At 41.6% G+C, this 20,554-nt stretch overlaps 1 protein-coding gene across 4 annotated transcripts in view; it reads left to right on the top strand.

Annotated features, from left to right (window-relative positions):
• Nucleotides 1-6,862, top strand: part of LOC311516289 (UPF0489 protein C5orf22 homolog) — a 29,462-nt gene extending 22,600 nt beyond the window's left edge. For all 4 annotated transcript variants that reach the window (XM_084620194.1, XM_084620191.1, XM_084620192.1 and 1 more), the window contains 4 exons: nucleotides 419-540; nucleotides 3,761-3,827; nucleotides 4,465-4,604; nucleotides 5,234-6,862. In XM_084620194.1, coding sequence (XP_084476320.1) covers nucleotides 419-540; nucleotides 3,761-3,827; nucleotides 4,465-4,604; nucleotides 5,234-5,363 — 459 coding nt within the window. In that variant the 3' untranslated portion in view covers nucleotides 5,364-6,862. The remainder of the gene's footprint in view (nucleotides 1-418; nucleotides 541-3,760; nucleotides 3,828-4,464; nucleotides 4,605-5,233) is intronic.
• Nucleotides 6,863-20,554: the final 13,692 nt, after the last annotated feature.

Here is a 20,554-nt window from a genome sequence, read left to right as displayed (position 1 = left end):
GAAGTTCTTGATTTTTTTTTAATTGAGGAAAAACTGCTTATCTCTCGCTAAGTATTCATATTGCATTCATCACCATTGCATTTGAGAGCTTTACAAACAAATCCAGCAATTAATCCAACATACTTTTAGTTCTTCCCAGTCTTTTCCCTCAAAATATAGATACAGAACATTTTGTTGTTAGTGGGAAAAGATGGGTTTTACTCTGCATTGCTCTGAAGGTGGTACTCTCTGGTCATTCATTCTGATCTTTTGGAAGATGTTCCACAAACCAGCTGCCCAGAAATCCCTGTTCCCTTACTCCTATCAGGCTAATTACTTCAGGATTTGACCCATAGAGTTAATCATGTCCTTCATCTAAGGAAATAAGGTCTTATGCTTGTATTGTTCCTAACACATTTACGTATGTGTTCATTCAAAGGAGGGATTGCTGGACTGTGTTGAAAATCGTGTCCGTCAGCTAGAAGATCTGGAAGCAGCTTTTGCGGATTTATGTGACAATGATGATGAAGAGACTCTAAAAAGATTTGCCTCGTATCCGAGGTAAGGGATTTCAGAGGTTAAAAGAAAACTCTCCTCCCTTTGGTCAACTAGTAGCTTGTGGATAAGAATCAGCATGAAAAAACTTTTATATTTTTAATAGTAAAGTGTTTTTCATTATATTTGTTATTTTTGAGCCTCCAGGTGGTACTGGCCAGCTTCCTACAAACTTACATCACTTATGAAGTAGCAGTTTGGAAACCTAATGTATAGGTTGTTCTTGCCGCCCTTTGCGCTGGTTGCTGGTCTGCTAACTGCCATCTCTTCGTATCTTTGCCTGTAACTTCTGACTCCCGCTCACTACTTTTGATTTTCTCCAGAAACCCACTGAACAGTGTTCTTCCTCCCACTCTGTCTAGGAGCTAGCTAACTTCGCCAAACACAGTCAATCAATACCATCCTGTTAGATCTCTCTTCTACCTCCTCCCTTCATGTGGAGGATTTCTCTTGGACCAATAAGCATCGTTCCTAGTCAAATCCAGAGCAGGGACACAAAAAACCTCCAGACCTTGTGTCTGGTCTTTTATCCTCCCATGCTGTCAGCATCACAAATATTGTTGCATTTCTAAAAGATACTGCCACCATCAGCAGAAGACTGAAAAATGCCAATTGTAATTCGACAGCTCCTGGCGTGTTTTTGAACATTCAAGCTGCAGGACTGAGGTAGAGGGATACGATGATCATTTAACTTGTCTAAAATATACAACCTGGAAAATCCTGAGCTGCTTCTTTTTTGGTGATGGTCCCTATTGTATTCCACTGAGGGTTTATGCATGTGTCCATGCGTCTGGAGCTGGAGAATTTGAAAGTAGTAGTGTCTGTTGGTCCGGGCATGCTCTCTTGCTTCCCCTTATGGTTACGTTCGAGGTGATAAAGAGTGGGGTGGACTGATTGCATCTCCAGTTCTTTCTCACTGCCACATGCTCCAAGTCAGAGCTGCTAGTGTCCTCTCATCTCTGACGCCCTTTTAAAAGAAAAAAAGTTTTAGAAATTGTATATAGTTAGTTTTTCTTCTTCTGTTTTTACAGGTTTTTTTTTTATGTAGTTAAGTTTTTAGCAGTAGTTTTAGTAGGACTTGGACTTTAGGAGAATCAGTTTACCAGTCTCCCCAACACACACACGCACCCCCCACATGTGGGTACTGGATTATGCCAAAGACACCAGAATTCAAGGTCTGCACTCCTGCCTGTGTTAGTTCTCAGTCAGTGAGGAGCACCAACACTGCCTCTACCGCTTTGGAGAAGCCCACATTTCATCCAGGTGCAGCGTCTGCCAGTCCTTCCCAATCTGTACCTGAGCAGGCCTGATTTTCCGCCTCAAGAAGCACCTCATGGAAGTGGCCTGAGGCCTCAGTTGGATCCAGGTCAGGGAGCCCCCCTGTACATTGGCCTGAGAAAGCCAGGAATGCGCCTCCAGTTACAGAGATCAAATCTGGTTCTGGTGTACCACCACCACAGACCCCGTGCCGGGACCTAGTCATGGGACAAGGAAGCATGCACATAAGTATGGTAGTAAGTCTTACTCCAAACCAAAGGCTCATGCACCTTCCTTAAGTTCCAGCCACAGAGAGGCAGCACATTCCAAGGCGCACAAGAATGACAAAATCACACAGACCACCGGGTCTGCTGGTACGAGGCACCAAGCCCTGCTCACCCTCAGTGTCAGCCAGGACATTGACAAGACAAGGGATCTGTTGGTTCCAAGACAGTCCTCCGCTTCAGCCCTGGCTCCTGCTATCAAGCGGGTACTGTTAACACCGGAGCACTCAGAGTAAGCAGCAGGGCCACATGAGCAGTTCACTCTAAGGGAACCAGGTTCTCCAGGCCTTCCTCTGCCACCCACACTGGGGGAGGTCTGATCTCCTATCCGATACTTGCTGTAGTCAGGTCATACTTTCCACCCTCCTTCCCCTCTGCTGTGGATCTGTTAGATTCGTGGTGGAGAAAGAACTGGAGACCCGGTTAGTCTGCCCCACCCTTTATTGCCTCAGATGAAACCATGAGGCGAGGAAGCGCACATGTGCGGACCGACACACACTACTACTTTCAAATTCTCTGGCTCCGGACACAGGGTGCGCATACATAAACCTTCAGTGGAATACAGATAGGGACCACATATCTCGAAGAGCCTCCGGTTACAGATAAGTAACCTTCTCTTCTGTGGAGTTGAAATCCAAAGTAAGAGAAAATGTTCGGTTTGGTTTGTTGTGGTGATAACTTGTTTTCGTAGATTTTCGAGGCAAGAAAGGACCATTATAATCATCTCATCTGACCTCCTGCACAACGCAGGCTGTAGAACTTCCCCTAGGATTTCCTGCAGCAAGCCCCTGTGAATCAGCTTACACAAGGGATCCTGTCTCTCCATGCTGCTCCCCTGGTCCCTCTTCACCATTTCCAGAATGACTCCTAAAGGAGCTGTGATGACTAGGGCTACTCAAAAAGTGTCCATTTTCTGTGAATATTTTTTTTTTTTTTTGGTCAAGACTGACTTTTTTTTTTTTTTTTCAGTTTAGTAATGCTGCCATAGTGCCTCTTGGGAGTTGTAGTTCAGCTGTCTCATGCCCCCATTCTCCTCTACAAACTGGGTTCCACAGCCAGACTACCATCTCCCATTCTGTGCTGTGGCGGTTCAGCAAGAGGTGAGTCAGCGGTGCATCATGGGAGATGTAGGCCACCCAATAAGTCTAGTCCATAGACGAGAATAGGAGCACGAGACACCTGATCTACAACTCCCATGAAGCACTGTGTCAACTTCTACTCAAAATTTTCTCTTAAACCAAAGTTTTGACAAAAGCCAGATTTTTCCATGGGGAAACTCTCAAGCCCAGTATTCCCACCACCTGTAGCAATGCCGTTAGGAAAGTCCTCCTGTGGCTTCTGAGTAACAACTGCAGATGAGACTCAGATGGAGTTAATACGACCTTGAAAAAGTAACTTCTTCATGGACATCTAGAGGAGTTACAAGGAGGCAGTGTCAGAGAGAATGGCCTCCCCCACAAAATCTCATGAAGACTAAATGCAGGGGCAGGGTGAGATGAGAAAACAGCAGTGCTATGGAACTGGCACTTTTCCTCTTTCACAGAAGCAGGGGAAGTTCGGGAGACCCTGTGCTTTGCTCCTAGGACACGAGGCCCGCCATGGTATTATTTCCTTAGTGTTTCTGGCTGTGTTAAGTACGTGTGCGTCTAGCTGTTAATATAACTCACATTTTCTTTTTACCCCAGAATGAAACCACTGGTTCAACTTGTGCATAGTTTGAAAAATCGGATGGAAACCCCAGACTATGAAATGGTATGTCATTGGTAGGAGGAACTGGAAGCAGACTGGTTACAAAATCGTATATACAAAAGGACAGGAGAAGACTGGGGAAATTTTTGGCTTTGCCTTTTGAAATCTTAAATATTTGCTGGAAGAAGGGTTTAAAATCTTTGTACTTCAGCCAGAATTTTCAAAAATGGCTGCCTGAAGTTAGGCCTTCACGTCTGTATTAAGGCGCCTTAAAAAATGGCCTGATTGTCAGGAGTGCAGAGTGTCGAGCTGCTGCTGTTACAATCAGACTACTCAAGTGGGTCTATAGATAAGACTTCAGAATATAAATTGAAGCAGTCTCTCCCACCCCAGGCCCCTTTTTAAGATCTTGGCCTTCACCTCTGATAGCCTTCTGAATGCTGTAGTGGGAAAAGGGAGGTACATTATAACAAGCAGTGAAACTAGTTAACAGCATTTAAAAGTGAAAATACAAATAATATTTGTGCTTTTAAATACATTTCTGTAGTTCCATTAAATAGTTACTTTAAAGAAGTACAGTAGCTACTAAACCCTTAAAGACATGTGCTGTATGAATCAGCTTTGTGAATAGTAACATTTCTTGTTAATTTTAATCATCCACTTTATGCAGTAGTGAAATCTTTGTCTAATTTATGTTTAGGTCCATCAGGCTGGTCTTACCTGTGATTATTCTGAACTTCCCCATCATGTTAGCACTGAGCAGGAGATAGAGGGCCTCATGCAATCCGTAAAGCATATACTGAAAAAAATACCAAAGCCCACGCTTGTGACAATCGCTCGGTAAGAACATATTTGTTTTTATCCTAAACCCAAAGGTGAATTAAAAACCTTTTGCTGCAGTAAATGTGCTTTTAAAAGTCAGCATTTACTGGACTGCGGGATTTTCACTGTACTGTGGAGTTTCTTGTATGTAACAGGGTGATCTGTCCCCTTTACGGTCCATTAAGTGCTGGGGCCATTCTGTCCTGTACTGGGGACTTTAAGGATAGGTGTTCTGGGGGAGGATCGACAGATCCCATGGGCTAGGAATGGGGGCCACCTGATGGTAATGCTCAGCAAGTGAAGGACTGTGCTGAGCTCAGTTGTGAGAGCCTAGAGTTGAGACACTTAGAGGAAGGTTCCCTGAAGCAGAACCCTAAGCCTGGTGATGGTAAACTGGGAAAGCCAAAGAGAATTACAGCTGTGGAGTCCCTGAACCAAGTAAGATGTTTCTAAGACCAGGGCAAGGAGGAGACCTAGAGAAAAGACTCTCCAGAGAGGCCAGGGGGCTTGAGAGGGATTGGCAGAGCTCTATGTTTTAAAACACTTTGAAATCCCTGGATATAAGGGGCTACTTTCTAAGTGCAAAGTATTAGAAAACTATTTCTCATAATGGGCGTTTGATTTTTTTGTTTAAATAATTGTTACAGATCAAGTTTGGATGACTATTGTCCTGCAGAGCAAGTAGACCTCATTCAGGAAAAGGTTCTGAATGTACTACGCTCAGCGTTCGGCACTCTGGATGTTCATTTAGAGTACTCAGGAGGTTCATCTGTGTGAATAAACTCCCACTATTCTCTTAACCCAGGGGAATTATATAGTTGATGTCAACCTCAAGGGAATATTTAGAGTCAAAATGTCTTGTGCTGAAAGCAGTTCTACATCCTCCCACAAAGAATAACTCCCATATAAGCAGAGATTACTATACCTGAGTACATTACAAGGAGAGTCCATTGTATTGATGTATGTCACTTGTTAATTTTTATTTGGGCTATATAATTCACCAAAACCAAATGGTTGGGGTTTTTTAATATGCTTGTAAGTTTTTTTATTAGATCAAATTAGAAAAAGTGTGGATAAAAAAAGCTATTGTTCTATTTCAGCAGGTGGCACTAGAAACCAAGCTATCCAGTAATCTGAATAGTAATTTCTAATTGCACTCTGTCTTTGTTGCACTGGTTTCATGTCTGAAACATTACCCATTTTAATTGTGGTTTTCGATCAGACTTAGATTGTTGACTCCAGATTAAATATACTGTGTTTTAACTATAGTACTTTTAAAGACTAGTACTGTGAAGAAAAACTATTTATTTATTTTTAGACCATGAAGACACTATGTGACAGAATTAGACACACACACACACACTTAAAATATCTGTAAAACAAATCTAGCTTTTTGTAAGTAGATTGATTTCTTGAATGTTACAAATCATTCAGGGTACCATTAAGATTTCGGTTTCACACGGTGACCTTTGCTCATTCCCAGTACTGGTAGTACTAGAGATGAGCCCTCAGTCATCCCTCTCCCATTCCATTGGTGCAGCTTATCTTCTACTACTTGATCCATGGAGTCCAATTGATATTCATATTATTTTACATTATTATAGTCCCTTTATTTTCACAAGGTACCTATGCAACATCACAGAAATACAGTTATCTCCAAGGAAGAGGGTAACAGCTCATCAGTACACTGAGGGGGAAGGGAAAACTTTGGCCAAGGACTGGCCAACACTGCTACAAAAGGTCATGAAATCTCTTAATGTCCACAAAAATCTTGATTTTTTTTTTTTTAAGATCTCAGCTGAAAGACACACATACAATAGTTGCATGACATGTGTTGTACATACTACTTTGTCCTCTAAAGTACGTGTCCTTGGTAGCTGTTGAATTATGTCAGGATTTGAATCAGTGGGTTCAGAGTGTGATAGTTTGGCCTCATTGAAGTCAGTGGCAAAATTCATATTGACTTCTATGGAGCCAAGATTTCACCCAGAGATTCTAGAGATACCAGTCTTCATGCTTAGAACATAAATCGATCTTGTCTGGCCATACATGCATTCATTTGCATTACTAGCCAGAGAAAGTATGTCAGTGTCATAGACATTTAGAAGTTAAGAGTTAGGAGTTGAGAGCAAATGGTCATCTCCAGAGTAAAAAGGAGACCAACAGTCAATTGGGACAGAACTGGGAAAGGGCAAAGGGAGAGAGGGTGAAAACATTGACTAGAATATATTAAATTTGTTCTGAATAAATATTTTTGTTGTATTCTTTTCAAAGTGTGATTTGAGTTCTTTGTTTGGTGGTACTTTCTCTTCTGCTTATTCATTAGATTGTTTTACTACTTCTGCTGTTAAATAATTGAATATAAATCAGTTTTTTAAGATATTTACAAATTTTGGATGTAGTGAACTAAAGAGAAAATATAATTGAGAACAAAATCAAGATACCAAAGGACATAAAGAGGAGATTCTTGAATGGTCAATACACTAATGCTTGGACCTGTCTAACAAACAAGAAGAATTTCAATTGCTCATTTATGAACATAAATTCAATCTAGTTGGTGTTACAGAAACCTGGGGGGATGATTTGGAATGTTAACATCAATGGTTATAACCAGTTTAGAAAGGATCGAGTGGGCAAAAAGAGAGTGGGAGTGGATGGCACTCTGTTAAAAATGTCATTTCCTATATTGGAGTCACTGATAACTTGGAAGAAAATGATCTTGAATGTTTATGGATCAGTGTCCCAGCAGATAAAGAACAAGATGGGGGTACTAGTTAATGCCTGCTACAGTCCACCAAATCACACTAGGGAACAGGATAACTGCCTCCTTACATACTTATCTATAGGGCCCTACCAAATTCACAGTCCATTTTGGTCAATTTCATGCTCATAGGATATTAAAAACTGTACATTTCAAATATTTAAATCTGAAATTTCATGGCGTTAGGACAGGTCACTGATTCAGCAGGATCTAGATAGCTTGGTAAACTGGATGCAAGCAAATAATGTGTGTTTTAATACAGCTAACTGTAAGTGTATGCATCTGGGAACAAAGAATATAGGCCATACAGACAGGATGGGGAATTGTAACCTGGGAAGCAGTGACTCTGAAAAAGATTTGGGGGTTATGGTGGCTAATCAGCTGAACATGAGATCCCAGTGTGACGTTGTGGCCAAAAGAGCTAATGAGATCCTTGGATATATAAAAACTTGAATTTTGAGTAGGAGCGGAGCGGTATTTTACCCCTGTATTTGGCACTGGTGCTGGAATACTCTGTCCAGTTCTGGTGCCCACCATTTAACAAGGATATTGATGAATTCAAGAGGATTCAGAGAATAGCCAAGAGCATCATTAAAGGATTAGAAAATGTGCCTAATAGGGAGACTCAGGGAGCTCAATCTATTTAGCTTAACAAAGAGAAGTTTAGGGGCAATTTGAATACAGTCTATAGGTAACTACCTGGGGAACAAATACTTAACTTCAATCTAGCAGAGAAAGGTATAAAATGATCCAATGGCTAGAAATTAAAGCTAGACAAATTCAGACTAGAAATAAGGTGTCCATTTTTTAACAGTGAATAATTATTAAAATAATTGTCAAGGGTTGTGATAGATACTCAGTCTCTGATGATTTTTAAATCAAGATTGGATGTTTTCTAGAAGATCAGCTCTAGGAAAGTTTTGGGAAAGTTCTGTGACCTGTGTTAAACGTGAAGTCAGACTAGATGACCACAATGATCCCTTCCGCCCTTAGAATCTATGAATCTGAAAAGTTTCAGGACTAATGTCCCCTTCTCCACCCACACACCCACCCCTCCCCTTTCCATTTAAACAAAGGCTTAGTCTATACTTCAGAATCAGATTTACCTAGCTACGTTGCTTAGGGATATGAAAAATTCTGCACCTTGAGAACTATAGTTAGGACAACCTAACCCACCCCCACCCTACCCCCCACAGATGTGGCTAGCTCAACAGAAGAATTTGCCCAATGCCCTAGCTACCACCTCTTAGAGAGGTGGATTACCTACATTGACGGAAAAAACCCTTCTGTTTGTGTGGGAAGCATCTACCCAATGCTATAGTAGCACAACTGCGTTGCCGTACCTGTGCTGGTGGAGTATAGACATGGCATAAGGCTCTGCTCACTCAATGCAGCAATATCAGAGAGAGAGAGAGAGAGAGAGAGAACAACTTTGGTCCCCTTTGTCAAAGTGACTTAGCCCTTGGTCAGTTAAAACTAGCCCCTTAAATTGCACATAGACATGAACTGGAAGACAGTGTAGGACATGGAACACTAGTGAAATATTAGCTGTGCAAGAAATACTTCTTGGGAAAAGGACAGCTGCTTCAGAAGGTTTTGAATACGTTTATAAAGATTATGAGAGCCTTGGAGAGAAAGAGAAAAACACCTATTATTTTAGTTTTGAAATGGCTAATAGAAAAGCTTGGCACAACCTGTAGGTAAGATTGTGGCTTGCCCTATACATTATAGGAGACAACCTCCACAGGGCCACTACTTGCCCTCATGCAAGTGGGCAGGCCAGGCCAGGAAATGGGCAAAACCTTGACTTTGCCAACTCAGCACACCAGCTAACGGACCAGGGCTGGCACAAATGAGGATGTAATCTGGTTTGTACTGGTTGCCAATTGCCTCCATGTAGGAACGTGTACTCAGGAAAAATGCAAAGTGACAATCTAGGCCTTTATGCAATGTAGCTGTAGCTATGTCAGTCCCAGCTATTAGAGAGACAAGGTGGGTGAGGTAATATCTTTTATTGGACCAATGTCTGTTGGTAAAAGAGACAAGCTTTCAAGCTACACTGAGCTCTTTCTCAGGCCTGGGGCAGGTATTCAGAGTGTCACAGCTAAATACAAAAGTTGAATAGATAGTTTAGCATAAGTATTTTGCACATTTTCTAAGGGATCCTTGTATGTAGTTGTGGCACTCTGAGTACCTTTCCTAGGCCTGAGGAAGAACTCGAAAGTTTCTCTCTCTCACCAACAGACGTTAGTCCAATAGAAGATATTACCTCACCCACCTTGTCAATCTAGGCCTTTGTTAATACTGTATGTGTATCTGCAGAATCTCTGTGGGGAGCCTTACTGATTTGAGGCATAGACAATTTTGTAATTACACATACAAAGTTGCTTGATAAAGCATACCACTATGTAATCTGATGAGAACCAGAAGCTACACAACTGTGCGAAAGTCATTTTAAACCACATGCTTCACTAGAGACACAAGGGTTACCATCTACAAAATGCACTGAAGAGCAGTAAAGCATGCATTGATTGTTCTTCATATTCTCTGAACAAGGCCTTTAAGTTTTAAAAGTCATAAACTGATATTTGAGGGCTTGCAAACACTTGGAAGATCATCCATCTCTAGTTACAGATCAGCTAAAGTTAATTGCTTCCAGTCATAGCCAATAAAAATGAGTCTGGCAACTTACAAGAAAAAGCTCTTTTTCTTCCTGGCCCTGTTACTAGCAATATCTAAGATTACTAAAACTGAAACATTACAGAAACCCCATTTGTCTTTATTTTTTTTAGTCATAGTTTCACCAGTTCCTGTTTGATTATGTGATTTTTCACAACAGGAGGAGAGAGAAAAAACATTTCAAAAACTATGAAAATGTGAATATTTATGTATCTTGAAAGACATCAGCTGCTTAATTTATTTTGTATGCCCGGCTGCCATTTAAAAATACAGACAGTAGCAATAAACACAACAGCATCCAGTCCCATCTACATAAAATTAACAACAACAAAATAATTGTAGTACAAGGTCTCCTCCCACCCTCTGGTTCCCAGAGAAGCTCCACTCCCTCAACCCCTCAGTCCTCCTAAATGCCTATTGAAAAAGAAAGGCTTTACAGTAGCCACTTTTTGTAAAGCTGGATGTGGTGCCAAAAGCTACTTTTGACCAACCCCTTCTCCTGCCACACACACACACACACTTTGAACTCCACAGCAACCCAGCCTTAAGTCCTGGTGCAAGGTCCCTGGATTCTGTGGCACATTAGGGAGAATCCTTCAACAGCTTTAGATAAATTACAAATTAAGGATTTCATTCCATTAAATGCAAACAAGAATAATACAGTCGTTAGTGTCCTGTTTATAGTTATATGAAATTCAGTACGCTTGCCCCACATTTTCAGTTTTCAGCATGCTGCAGATTGTCATCTCCTGGGTTCAGTGTTAATAATCCATTCACACGAGAGGGGAACTTTGCACTGTTTTTCACGGTCATCAGACATTTGTGTGTCAATTACAATCAGTTTAGGCTTTCAAGCTTTTCTTTGCAACTAGGAGGGCTAGGACAATTATATTTATGGGAAGCAGATTCTGGGCAGAGTACTGCAGCAAAGGATGAATCATTCAGGTTGGCAGTGCCACTTTAAGCTACCCATCCACTACTGTTCCACTTATCTGAAAGAAACGGCATCATTTGAGGGACTTTTTGTTTTGGTTTTTAACCCAATTCTGGCTCAATGCTCCTTTAGATGACAGTCCTGTTATCAATGTCCCATTGAGAGACAGACAGTATAAGAAGCAGAAAGGTAAGGTTGTGACTTTTGTCTGAGCAAGAAACTCTACTGTTTACCTCAGATTTTAAGGCCAGAATGGACTCTCTATTATGACCATCTATTCTGACCGCCTGCATAGAACCATAGAATATTGCCCGTCATTTCGGACAGAAAGGATACTGATAATTGCTGAAAGAAATACAGGCTCAAAATTCTTGCTGAGTTATACGCTCAGAAAACTGTCCTGTTTGAAGTGTATCCACATCTTTTACCTCTTTGAATAATGGCTCATGTGGTAAACCCAGGACAAACAGCTACAAAAGGGGGTTAGTAATTAGTCCCAGGGGATTAAAAGACTCCTCCCTATCCACTGAGGAGAGATAACCATGGGGCAATAAGGTTCAGCTGGAAAAGGGGTTGCTAGGGAACCAATTAGGTTCAGCTGACTCCAACTACTTGGGACCTTCTTAAACCCTCTGCTGGGTGGAAGGAGGAGGAGGAGAGTGAGAGGAGTAGGGAAGCTGCTAATAGGCTGTTTGTAGCAAGACACCAAACCTTCCTAGTAGGGGGGCTGCACTTGTTCTGCAGAAGGGAAGGAAAACAAGCACAAGGGACTGACAGAGGAGAGGAGTAGCAGGACCCTGTGCTACCTGTAAGGATTTGCCTTATCCTAATCCTGAGTCTCTAAGGCTTAAAAAGGACTGAGGCAAACAAGGTATTTTACCACACTCACTATCAGCATTGATTTTTTTTTAATTGGCTTTCCACTAACTTTATCTTTGATTACTGTACATCATCCATTCTAATGTAAACCAGATTGAGCCTTACTTCCTTTATAGTTGTTCTCCCAGGACCCTAATCTCTGATTCATGTACAAACACTCTGAATAGACCTTAGTCTCTATTGATTTTCTTTTCTGTAGTTTTTGTTCATTGCTTCTGGCAAACTCAATATTCATGATGCTCAGTCACAGACTCAGTTTCATTTGCTATAGACTTATGTGAAATGCACTATTATTGTCTTAACAAGTATTATTCAAAACTCTTCCAGTTTTATACATGTACTTGTGACTTTTTTTTTCTTCTTGCAACCTAACTAAATATGAAGTTACCCAAGAGAAGGGGAAGGCAATTGTCACAGTTTCAGGTTAAACAGCACCTCTGTTGCTTATGCAGTCTCCTCGGGAGCACCTCTCCAGGTTTCTGGCCTCCAGCTGTCATCCCTCTTTGGGCAGGAAACCACATTCCTCGCTTTCCACACTAGAGTTTTAGGCATGCAGTCCCCCTGCATTGCTTATCCCAGCTGATCTCACTTTAGTTCAGCTATCTCCCAGTGGCTAAGACAACATTTACCAGTGTCACAGACCCACTTAGGCTCCCCCTACTGGCAGCTCACCAGATTACTGTGAGGGAAATCCCTGCCTCTGCATCCTCTGTTTTACACTTCCCTGGATCCCAGTAGGCTGCAGCACAGTATCCTCCCTTGTCCTCTCTAGCCCAGTTCCTGGGTACTGGTTCAGGTTGCTACTCCTTTTATGGAAATGGAGACCAGCTGCTCTTAGGCCTCCAGATTCAGCTCTGACCCCCAAAGCTTAAACACATCTTCTCCTAGAATTTCACCCGAAAGGTATGAGCCTTCTGTAGCCCATATGGTAGATAACATACAGGCACCTAACATTATTCCTCTTTATTTAATCACATGAAAAATGCACAGATCCATACAAAAATAACCCTATACAGGTTTCCCTCACTCCACCTTTGGGAACCCTTAAGGGATGAAGTGTGTTCAGGTAGGAAGGTTCTCCTGGTTCATCTAGCTCCTGCAGCAGCTTCCCTCATCATAAACTTTTGAAAAATGACCCAAGCAAATAAACAGGTTTCAGAGTAACAGCCGTGTTAGTCTGTATTCGCAAAAAGAAAAGGAGTACTTGTGGCACCTTCGAGACTAACCAATTTATTTGAGCATGAGCTTTCGTGAGCTACAGCTCACTATAAGAGCATCTTATACCCTTTATAAACTTCTAATACCTCTGCCAGGTGACTCCTTGATCAGCCTCCACAGTTGCTCCCAGACTCCTAACAGGTGAGACTATTGCTAAGTAACCACTCCCCTGATAAATCACTTCTCCTGGTTGGGAGCCAGTCTTTTATCTAGAGTAATCACATTTCAATGGCCGGGCACTTAAGTCAATAACCTTCTTTTGTTAGCCTTTTGACACCCAGTTTAGAATTCCAGGTCAACATGGAGACAAGCGGGCAGTAGAGAAGGCAAAGTGCTGCACGTTAAAAAGGAAGACTGCAGTCTGATTAAGGTACCTACAGAGAACTTCATCATTTCACACAAAATTTAATAAATTGTAAAAATTAGATTCCTCAAATCATCACAACCAGTGACCAGCTTTCACAAAACACAATACATTCATTTAGGACAGAAGCATTCCAGAGAGAACTAATCCAAGCAATAAACCTTCTACTCCCCTGTTAATTTATCAGGAGTCAGTCTTCCATATGAATATTATGTGTACTGAAGTAGGGATCCTGTGGAAAAAATAGTATGTGATCATGTAATTAAGGACCATTTCATAATTCATATGTACAAGACCTCCATGTTTTTGAGGCTGCTTGTTGTTTTCAGCCTCATCCAGAGCATTAGCAAGTGGACAGAAGAAATCTTCAAGCACATCAGATGCTATTTCTTTTATAAATTAGGCCAGGTAAAGCCAGAAAGCAAATAATAGAATGTTTGTTGTCAGAATGACAGTTTTCACTTGGGATGTTAGTGCAGCTAGTACTGCATCCAGAGTCTTTATCATCCTCTAGCAAAACAAGTGGTATAAGGATATTTTTACAGGTCCTGAACTCTGTGCTGGTGCATGCCGATGAGTCAGATAGATACAGACTAGCTTCTAACACCTTCCAGCATCATGTTTTCTAATTCATGCATAATTTATTTTAGATGCAGAGGGCTTTGGGGTGCTAACAAACATTGCATACAAAATTTGCACTTGTAAATATGCCTGTAGTGATGCTGCAGTTAGTTGCCCATTAAACTGACTGATCGTTCATGAGCCCCAATGCTGACCAGCAGCACAGGAAATCTTTCAAATATTCTGTGGCTCCCTTGAGTCAATCTGACGCTTCCCTGTGACCATCACACCCCAGTGTATTTCCGCCAACCCCACCTTTTATATCTAGATAGCATTCCTCAAGGAAAGGTTGTTTTTTCTTCGTCTTCCAAAGGTTCCCTCCCCCTGCCCCTTGAGGTATAGTCAGTAGAGAAAATCTGAATGGGAGTAACTGATACAAGATAAAGGCACCTCTAGTGAAAGCTCACGGGTTTCTTCTGCTGTAATAAAATCACTATCTTTTATTTTATTGTAGATGGAAATATTGTTTTTACATGTTAGAGGGGAAACAGGAAATGGCATAGCCAAGATTAGTATTTATTTTATGTTGAAGTTGCATCAACGGGTCTGACATGCCCCAGGGTACAATCTGGACTGTTGAAGTGTTGTGCCTCCTTAATTCTCCAATACAGGATGCCTTTTACAATGCTTTGCCAGCAGACAGCAGACCTCTACGGGCTCTGTTTGTATGCTAGTAGCTGTGAGCAAAGTCACACCCAGCTGAGTTAACAGGAATGCTCTCCCAGCCACCCATGAACTACATCTAGTGCAACACCTGCAAATTCTCCAGCCCCAGCCTTCCACCCCAGAAATGTATGTCCTGTACTGTCTAGCACACTACTGCATCATAAAAGCTCACTAATTTGTTCATCATTCCATCAAAGGGTAATGAGTATGTGCCAGTTGTGGAGTGAAATTTCCCAAACACACTGGTTTAGATAAAATTAAAACAAGTTCATTAGCTAGAGAATGATAGATTTTAAGTGAAGACCTAAAAATCAGAATTCTTTTAGAAAGAAATAAAAGATAAATATGCAAGCTATTTCCTAAACTGTACCAAGCTAAATACGATTGGAAAGCAAAAATGTGTCTCCCCAAAAACTTTCAGCAATCCCAACTAACTGGAAAGCATTAGTGGAAGGACCACTTGTGCCAGTCCAATGTTGCTTCTATTATCTTCCAGGCAATCTTGCTGCCATGTACAGGGATGGGGGAGGAGAGGTGATGTGTAGATCACAATCTCTCCTTTTTATATTCTACCCCTTTGTACTGGAAAAGTCTTCGCTGGGTCATAGGGTCAGGCAGTTCCATGGCATACATAAGCTGCCAACTATCCTTCGGATAAATTGTACATTTCTTGATTACAACTACCCTGCTGGTGAATGGCCAGTTAAGCAGACAGTAGTCTCTTAGCACGTGGCTGGGTGATGGCCACCCCTTTGTCTCTGAAGAGCTAGTTTGTCTGCATTAGCCAGAATTACAACCTATTTCAGTAACAAACATTGTAGAATCTTAAGTTCATGCATAGTGTAGCTACACATTTCAACTGGACAATAGTATTCAGCAGATTATGAATTTTCAAATGATACCTCACAAGGCATATTTTGTACAAGATTTATCATAACTTTGTAAAACTAGTGACCACAATAGTGTAGCCTTTCAGAGCCTACTCAGTGATATACCAATATATACAAGACATGTTGCCTTTCCCAAAGAGTTTACAGTCTGAGCCTAATTATGCAAAGACTTACACATGTGCTTAGCCTGAAGCATGAGTGATACTATTTAAATGACCTAAAACAGATGAGACATAAGTAGGGTGGGAGTGGATAAAATGTATAAATACAGTGATCAGGTTGAACTTAGGTATGTCTTTAGCTTGTTTGATAATACATGCACCCTGCCCCAACCTCTGTCTAATCAAGTTTTATTAATTTTTTTTCTTATGTGACACCTTCCATTTTATTTAATTTATTCCAACACAGCCTCTTGCCCAGCTATGCAGCAGACTCTCTGAGTTAAGAGCACCTCAGGAATGGAGTTTGTTAATAACTCTGAAAGTTTACAGCTGAACATTGACTTAATACAGCCCTGGGAAAAGTTGGAAGAGGAAAAACTATATTCTTTTTACTCATTACTATGGCTAAGATTTTGTCATGAATATTTGTAGTAAAAGTCAGACAGGTCATGCATGGACAATAAAGAAAATTCACAGAAGCCCATGACCTGTCCCTGACTTTTACTACAAATATTCATGGAAAAAATGGGAAGGGACTGGGCAGCTGTGAGGTGGCTGGGAGATCATACAACATCCCAAATATACTGCTGTGTTCCTTGAGCTGCATGAAACATTCTTCAACTGACTGAATTGCACATTCTAACACCTGGTTAAAGAATTCAACTTTGAATTGTTGTTTGGGGTCTCTGATGGGATTATCTCGTGCCTCATAATCAAAATGTCGTCTTTTTCGGTGACTCTTGTATTCTTGAATGGGTGGGAAATTAGCTTCAGTGTGAAGTTCCTCTGCCAGCTTCTGTGCACTCTTCAGAACATTTTGAAATCCCTCATCTGACCGGTAAGACTGTAGGTATGACTTTGCTTTGTCCAGTTGTTTCATTGCTCCAGATATATCAAGGTCAACATCTTGGATTTTCTTGCTTACAACATTTATTTCAAACAGTATGTCATGCCACAACACTAAGCCACAGAGAAATTTGAAATTATGTATGTTTCTGGTGATTCCATTTCCCTCTGCCACTGTTCTCCCACGAACAGTTCCTGTCATAGCATTATCCTCCATAATGGCAACTATGGCATCATCTATCTTCCCAATTTGGTGGGTGTTAGGCTTTCCCATCAAGTGGCACTCGGTGGTTTCAGTGTCAGAGGATGTTCCCAGATGTTGCTTCAAAATTTGCCACTGATGCAGAGAAAAATACATTAAAAAAATTCAGCAGCCTCACTAGAAGCTGATGCTGCATCACTGACCACCAAGCTCAATGAATGAGAATTGCATGGGACAAAAAAAGCTTGAGGGTTTAACTCTCGGATCTGTGTCTGCACACTTCTGTTCTTTCCTCTCATGTTGGCACCATTATCATAGCCCTGACCTCTTATGTCAGCTATCGCAATTCCCGTATCTTCCAACTTTTTAAGAAACACATTTGTCATACCAGCTCCTGTAGTATCATCAAAGTCAATAAATTCTAGAAAATGCTCTCTGACAGTCACCATTGCGGGACACTTTCACTAGGTACTGTTACAAAATGCACCTTTAAAATCTTTTGTTCCGTATGGCTGATGTCAGATGTGCAGTCCAGAATAACATAGTAATATCTTGCTGACTTCAGATCTGCCACAATCTTCTGTTTGACTTTTGTTGCCAGTAACTGTATGATGTCATTTTGAATTGTTTTTCCAAGGTAGTGGTATATGTACATTTCTTGGGTGGTGACGACTCTTAGATGCTTCTGGAGTACAGCATCAAACTCCGCCATCAGCTCCACAATTTTAAGGAAGCTTCCATTGTTTGGCACATACAGCTGATCTGAAGTGCCACGCAGTGCTAGGTTTTGGATGGCAAGCATTCTTACAATGGCAGTGAGCCTTTTCAGAACACTTTGCCAGTAAAGAGACTCTGATGCAATCTTCTCTTGATGCTGATCATCTATGGTGGCCTTTAACCTTAGTCTCATCTTAAGCTCTTTCCACCTATGGAATGCTCTCTGTTGACTTGCTGCCTTCTCATGGCATGCCAGATTTCTAGCCTAGATTTTTCCAGTCCTTTGTTCCTGTAGAACCCAATGTGGCTGGACCATTAGACTGGAAGAGTTTTTTGCAACAAACACAGCGGGCAGCAGTCTAGGTTTTTGAGTACATAAGCCATGGCCTCTCCACTTTGTCACCATTGGGGATTTCACACCAGTCATGTGTTGGATGGAAACTTTGATTTTCACTGTCTTTGGGGAACATGAAGTTTTTCACTTGCTGTGGCCCATGCAGTACAAGGAAGTCCCTCAGGCTACTGCTCAAGTAGGTCCCCAGTCCTGGATCATTTAGACTTAAGGAACTAAACTCAGCAGCAGCTGTTTCTTGTGCCTCCACCACACTCTTTCTTCAGGAATGTGCATGGTTACCTCCATTTGAGATGGATGCTGCAGTAGCTGCCAGGTCACCTGCACTCTGACTAACTGGAAGATCAGGCATCTCTTCAGCACTCATCCTCACTGGGGCCAGAAGGCTCCCCGCAAACATTTGTGTCTATGTATCTCAGAAGAGCTCCTTCCTGCTTAGATAGAAAAGCTTCCTTCGCTTTCTTTTCTTTTCTGAATGCTGCCCCAGAGGGGGTGTGTTCTTCTTTCACTCATGACTGCTCTTCTGTGCCAGCTATCATGGCTCTCAATACTCAATTGAAGGGGACAAATATGCAGGCTGGTAGCAGGGCCTGAGTGGTAGCTGAGGGAAGATATCAGCATCTTAAGGGCCTAACTGGCTCCTAGTACTTCAGCGTGTTCTCGTCAAGTGGGTTCAGGGAAGCAGCAGGAAACAGGAAGCTCCCTGAGAATCTGGTGGTGTTCAGTGCAGGCTTCTGGGGGTGCTAGAGAGATACCCAAGAGGCTCCTCCTATTCTCTCTCCCTGCAGCTCCTGCTAGTTTCTGTTGTTCCCTCTCAACTGTTCTCCTGCCTGCCTGTTATGTCTCTTGTGCCCTCCTTCCTCCAGCACAGCACTCCACATCTCTGTGCATCTGGAGCAGAGAGAATACATATGCACCAGCAGCAGACCCAATTTTCTACACTCTGGGTCCTAGTGGTACCCCCCTGCACAGTCTGACACCTGAGGTGGCTGCCTCAGTTCACCTCATGGTAAGGTCAGCCCTGATTGTATCCATGCTTGGATGTTCTATTTTATTTTTAGTAGGAACGTAAGAGCTCCTCTTTTGTTTCCTGAAGGCAGTAGAAATCTATAGGCATGCAGCAGCTTTTCAAAAAGGGCAATATTTTGGACTTTAATGTACCCACCTTTTATATACATACACACACCTCATTTGAAAGCTTATTTTATGTATGTTTAGATGAGGTATGATGCTAGAAGCCTGTAGATTAGGTGAAACAATGTACCCAACATGAGTATCTTCTTTTTTGCATAGTTCCAGAAACACTGAAACATGACTAACTATGGTTTTTTACTCTGTTAATGTCAACATGCTAATGTGATGTTTGTTGATAAAAGCTACCAAATACCAACATATTCAAAGATTTATATTGACTTTTGAATGGACAAGTACTGTCTTCTCTCTGTGCTCCCCCCCCCCCAGCCACTAATGATTAAACTGTTTAGCACATGGCAAAAATGGTGAGTATCAACATTTTGAAATTTTTTAACATGAAATATTTTCATATTGCATATTCTTAATTGTCAGAGTATCTCACATGTCGTCATAATTTTCTATAATTTCAGCTGAAATTTGCTGACCAGATCAGTCTCTCACTGAAGGTTGTGCACCAGTAGCAGTAGATTGCGTGCCCATACTTTGTACTGGGTAGATATAAGTGTATGTGAATTCCTAATATAATGCTTCTCCATTTGTAAGCTTTTGTAGCATCCAGTACACTTGGTAGAAGGTTTTTAATATGCCTATGAATGCAGTATTAGCCTTTGAAATATTCTAGAAACTAGTCTAATTCAGTGACACTTATGTACAGGTCAGTGTTAGTGATGACAATAAACAGCTTCATATTATGAATATGTAAAAGCTATGAGGGAAAGAAGAGGCCTACCAAGTAGTAGGGCAGGCAGTCCTCAAAGAAGTCCTTGCTTCTCCATTCAAGAGGGATGAAGAACACAGCTTTTGCCAGTTATGACTTCATAGAATATCAGGGTTGGAAGGGACCTCAGGAGGTCATCTAGTCCAACCCCCTGCTCAAAGCAGGACCAATCCCCAACTAAATCATCCCAGCCAGGGCTTTGTCAAGCCTGACCTTAAAAATTCCTAAGGAAGGAGATTCCACCACCTCCCTAGGTAATGCGTTCCAGTGTTTCACCACCCTCCTAGTGAAAAAGTTTTTCCTAATATCCAACCTAAACCTTCCCCACTGTAACTTGAGACCATTACTCCTTGTTCTGTCCTCGGCTACCACTGAGAACAGTCTAGATCCATCCTTTTTGGAACCTCCTTTCAGGTAGTTGAAAGCAGCTATCAGATCCCCCCTCATTCTTCTCTTCCGCAGACTAAACAATCCCAGTTCCCTCAGCCTCTCCTCGTAAGTCATGTGTTCCAGTCCCCTAATTCAACAATATGACACATCCATTTGACCCTGAATCACATCCAGAAATACATATCAACATATCTACTGGATTGCATGTAATATTACATGCTCATGAATCTCTACTGAAAATAGCAGATGTTGGTGAAGAACAAATGGAGAGATTTGAAAGGTGCACTTAATTCTGACAAGACACAACTTCTTCAGCCCACTCAAGAAATCTGTCATCAACCTTTTCTGACATGGCTAAGAAAATCAAATTTCATGT

Source organism: Lepidochelys olivacea (genome assembly GCF_965140295.1).
Source record: "Lepidochelys olivacea isolate rLepOli2 genome assembly, chromosome: 2".
Taxonomy (NCBI): domain Eukaryota; kingdom Metazoa; phylum Chordata; order Testudines; family Cheloniidae; genus Lepidochelys; species Lepidochelys olivacea.
Note: the sequence above shows the minus strand (reverse complement) of the source record. Positions and strands in the feature narration are given on the sequence as shown.